The following is a 3,333-nucleotide window of genomic DNA, read 5'->3' on the forward strand; positions in this document are numbered from 1 at the left end:
AAGTGCTACTGATCACACCACATGACATCTTAGCGGTGTTCTCTCTTCCTGCTGGACCAGAAACCTCACTATGGTGGAAATGCCTGCCCCCCACCCCCACCCCAGATCCCTAGAACAGCGCTCTCCAGTAGAACTTTCTGGGATGAGGATAGGTATGTTCTATGCCTGTGCTGTCTGTCCAGTGTGATAGCCACCAATCACATGCGGCTCGTGAGCACTTGAAAGTGGCTAGTTTGAGAAACTACATTTTTTAATACATTTGATTTAAATTAATTTAAATGTATATTTAGATAGCCACGTGTGGCTAATGGCTGCAATATTAGACAGCACAATATTAGACAGACCCTCCATTACCCAGATTCTGTCCCAATATAGCTAAGACCAGGCACAATTGACCCTTCCCACCTCCCCAGCCTTCACACATGCCCTCCCACTCAGCCCTCCTCTCCACCAGGATTTTGCAATTCCCTCAGTGCAGCTTGATGGCTGTCACAGCTTCTGTACCTTTGCATATGCTGTGTATTCTGCCTGGTACACCTCACCCCACCCCACCCCATCACCTGCCTCATTCCTGCTCCTACTCCAGGTCTCTGCCCAGATGTCCTCTCCTTCAGGAAGACCTCCACGCCCCTCAAACTGAGTGGTGTCCCCTTTGGTTCTCCCTGCCCCCTGGGCTCCTCCATCCCAGGTCAGATCACTCTGGATCATCGCTGTCTGGGAATGGGTCTGCCCCTCGCCACAGGACTGTGGACTGAAGGCAGGGCAAGCGTGGTCTCAGTCATCACTGTGTCGACAGTTCCACCCAGCACTGGGCTGGGCGCAGGAAACCTGTGCTGGAATGAATGGGTGAATGAAGCGATGCTTTTGAAAAACTAGGCTAAGACCTAGGCAGCTACTGGTGAGATTCCCACCTCTGCCTACCAATAGACTTGCTTCTTTTCCGGAGCTTCAGTTTACTCATCTGTGAAATGGGAAGAGTTATGTGTGGTGGCTGCTGGATGAGGTAGTGTGTGTTGGGCCCAGGGGTTTGCTCAACCACAGGTTGTTATGACTGCTGCTGCTAATGATTGCTGTCATTGCTGACAGTCACAGTGAGTGAGAAGAGGTTGAAGGGGGTCAGGGGAGGAGTCCTGGAAACCCCAGGACATTTCCCAGTCACCCTGGAAAACTGGTTCTACCAGTGTCTGTGCTTCCATCTCAGGGAGCATAGGTAGAGCCTCCAGAGCCCGCGGAAAGGGGGTGCTAGGGCTGGGCCAGCCTCAGAGGCACCCCTGGGAGCCCCACTGAGCTTGCCCATTTCAGACGGCTGGGCCCGCCCCGCCCTCTGAGCCCTCGGTGGCCAGCAGGTGGTCCCTTGGCATCTCCACAGGACAACAAGATGGATATTCCCACAGGGACCCAGGGCCACCTCTCAAAGGGCCTCCTGCTCTCAGGTAAGGAGGAAACATACCTCAAGGGCTGAGGGGAGAGGGTGGCACTTAGCCCGGGGGCTGAGATTTCCTCGTAGAAGGAGGGAAAAAGTATTGTGGAAGATGAAACTATTAGAGTAAGATGTGGATGAGGGGCAGGAGAATCAGAACCTCATCCCCATTTTATCTATGGAATTTTCTAGAATATCAGGACCATGAGGTCAGGAATTTATTTGTGTTTGGTTCCCTGCTGTATGCCTAGTGCCTAGAAGTCTGGGGAATTTTAGACATATCATATATAATTGGTATGGTAGCTTATATAATATAAATGCCTATAAATACTGGTTGAATAAATTAATGAGAGAATTCAGATAGTCCAATTGTTTAAAGCAGATCACACAGCATCTAACAAAGGGCAGAAAAAACCTTCTGGGCCAATGGGATAGCAAAATCTCCGTAGATTTGCCTGGTTCCTGCCTGCGTTCCCACTCCAGGGCAGACATCACTGATCAACCCCAGCCTGTTTCCAATGAACAGCACTCAGAGTCTTTCTTCCCACATAAGGGCCTATAGGAAATGCCTGGGTCTCTGCCCAACACCCCCCAGCTCAGGCCTCCTCCATTACCTCCCACAGCTTCAATCCTGGCCCTGTGGATGCCCCAAAGCTCCCGAGCAGCCCTGCACATCCAGAAGATACCAGAACAGCCTCAAAAGAACCAGGACCTTCTCCTGTCCGTCCAGGGTGTCCCAGACACCTTTCAGGACATCAACTGGTACCTGGGGGATGAGACCTCTGGAGGCACCAGGCTATTCACCTACATCCCCCAGCTACAGCGGCCCCAGAGGGATGGCAGTGCTATGAAACAGCGAGACATCGTGGGCTTCCACAATGGTTCCATGCTGCTGCGTCGTGCCCAGCCCACAGACAGTGGCACCTACCAGGTAGCCATCACCATCAACCCTGCCTGGACCATGAGGGCCAAGACTGAGGTCCGGGTAGCCGGTGAGTGTTAGGGGCTGGGGGAGGAGGACGTGGGACACTAATGGGCCCTGAACAGCTACTATGTACCAGGCCCTGCACAAACACCATTTCATTCGATCCTTTTATTCTTCCATTCAACACGTATTGATTAAGCACCTACTGTATGCCAGGCCCTGGAGATACTGTTTAACCTTCACATGCATTAGCGAATAAAATATCTATTGAATGCCTGCCTCATGCCAGACACTAGAGAATGCACCATCTCGTTTACTCTTCACATGCATTAATTAATCAAATATTTATTGAGCATTAACCGTGCCTGGTCATAAGGAATACACTCTATCACTCAATCTTCTTATTCATAAGTTGGGTATTTATTGATGAATCCTCTCTGGGCAAAGTGCTAGGGAGAGGGTGGTTGATGATAGCAGCAGCTAAGATTTCTCAGGCACTTGTACGGGCCAGGTACTGTTCTAAACATTTTCCCTAAAGCATCGTTTCTCAGCCTCGGCAGCACTGACATTCTGGACTGGCCAATTTGTAGTAGAGGGCTTGGGCATTGTAGAGGTGTTTAGCAGCATCCCCGACCTCTACTCACTAGAAGCCAGTAGCAACTTCCTACCTGTGACAACCAGAAATATCTACAGATATCGTCAAATGTCTCCCGGGGCAAAATTGCCCCAGTTGAGAAACACTGCCCTCTTTAACTCATCTTTACCTTAAAACAACTCCATGAGGCAGGTACCATTATTGTTTCCATTTTACAAATGGGGAAACTGAGGCACAGAGTGGTTATAACGTGCCTGGTAGAGAAAATTAAATAGGATGATGTGACATTGGAAGGGCAGTCACCAGGGAGGCCTCACTGAAGAGGTGGCATTTAAGGAGAGATCAGAAGGAGGTTACTGAGGGAGAGAGGTGCTATGATTTGAATGCGTGTGT

The 3,333-nt window shown here is 50.3% G+C and overlaps 1 protein-coding gene across 1 annotated transcript; it reads left to right on the plus strand.

The window, feature by feature from the left end:
* Nucleotides 1-1,378: 1,378 nt before the first annotated feature.
* Nucleotides 1,379-2,412, plus strand: LOC103582512 (carcinoembryonic antigen-related cell adhesion molecule 19-like; the record flags this gene model as incomplete). The annotated part of the gene is made up of 2 exons (XM_008564085.1): nucleotides 1,379-1,433; nucleotides 2,044-2,412. Coding segments are annotated over exons 1-2 (424 nt in total), but the record flags the coding sequence as incomplete, so codon positions are not given.
* Nucleotides 2,413-3,333: the final 921 nt, after the last annotated feature.

This window comes from Galeopterus variegatus, unplaced genomic scaffold (assembly GCF_000696425.1).
Source record: "Galeopterus variegatus unplaced genomic scaffold, G_variegatus-3.0.2 Scaffold16574, whole genome shotgun sequence".
NCBI classification, from domain to species: Eukaryota; Metazoa; Chordata; class Mammalia; order Dermoptera; family Cynocephalidae; genus Galeopterus; species Galeopterus variegatus.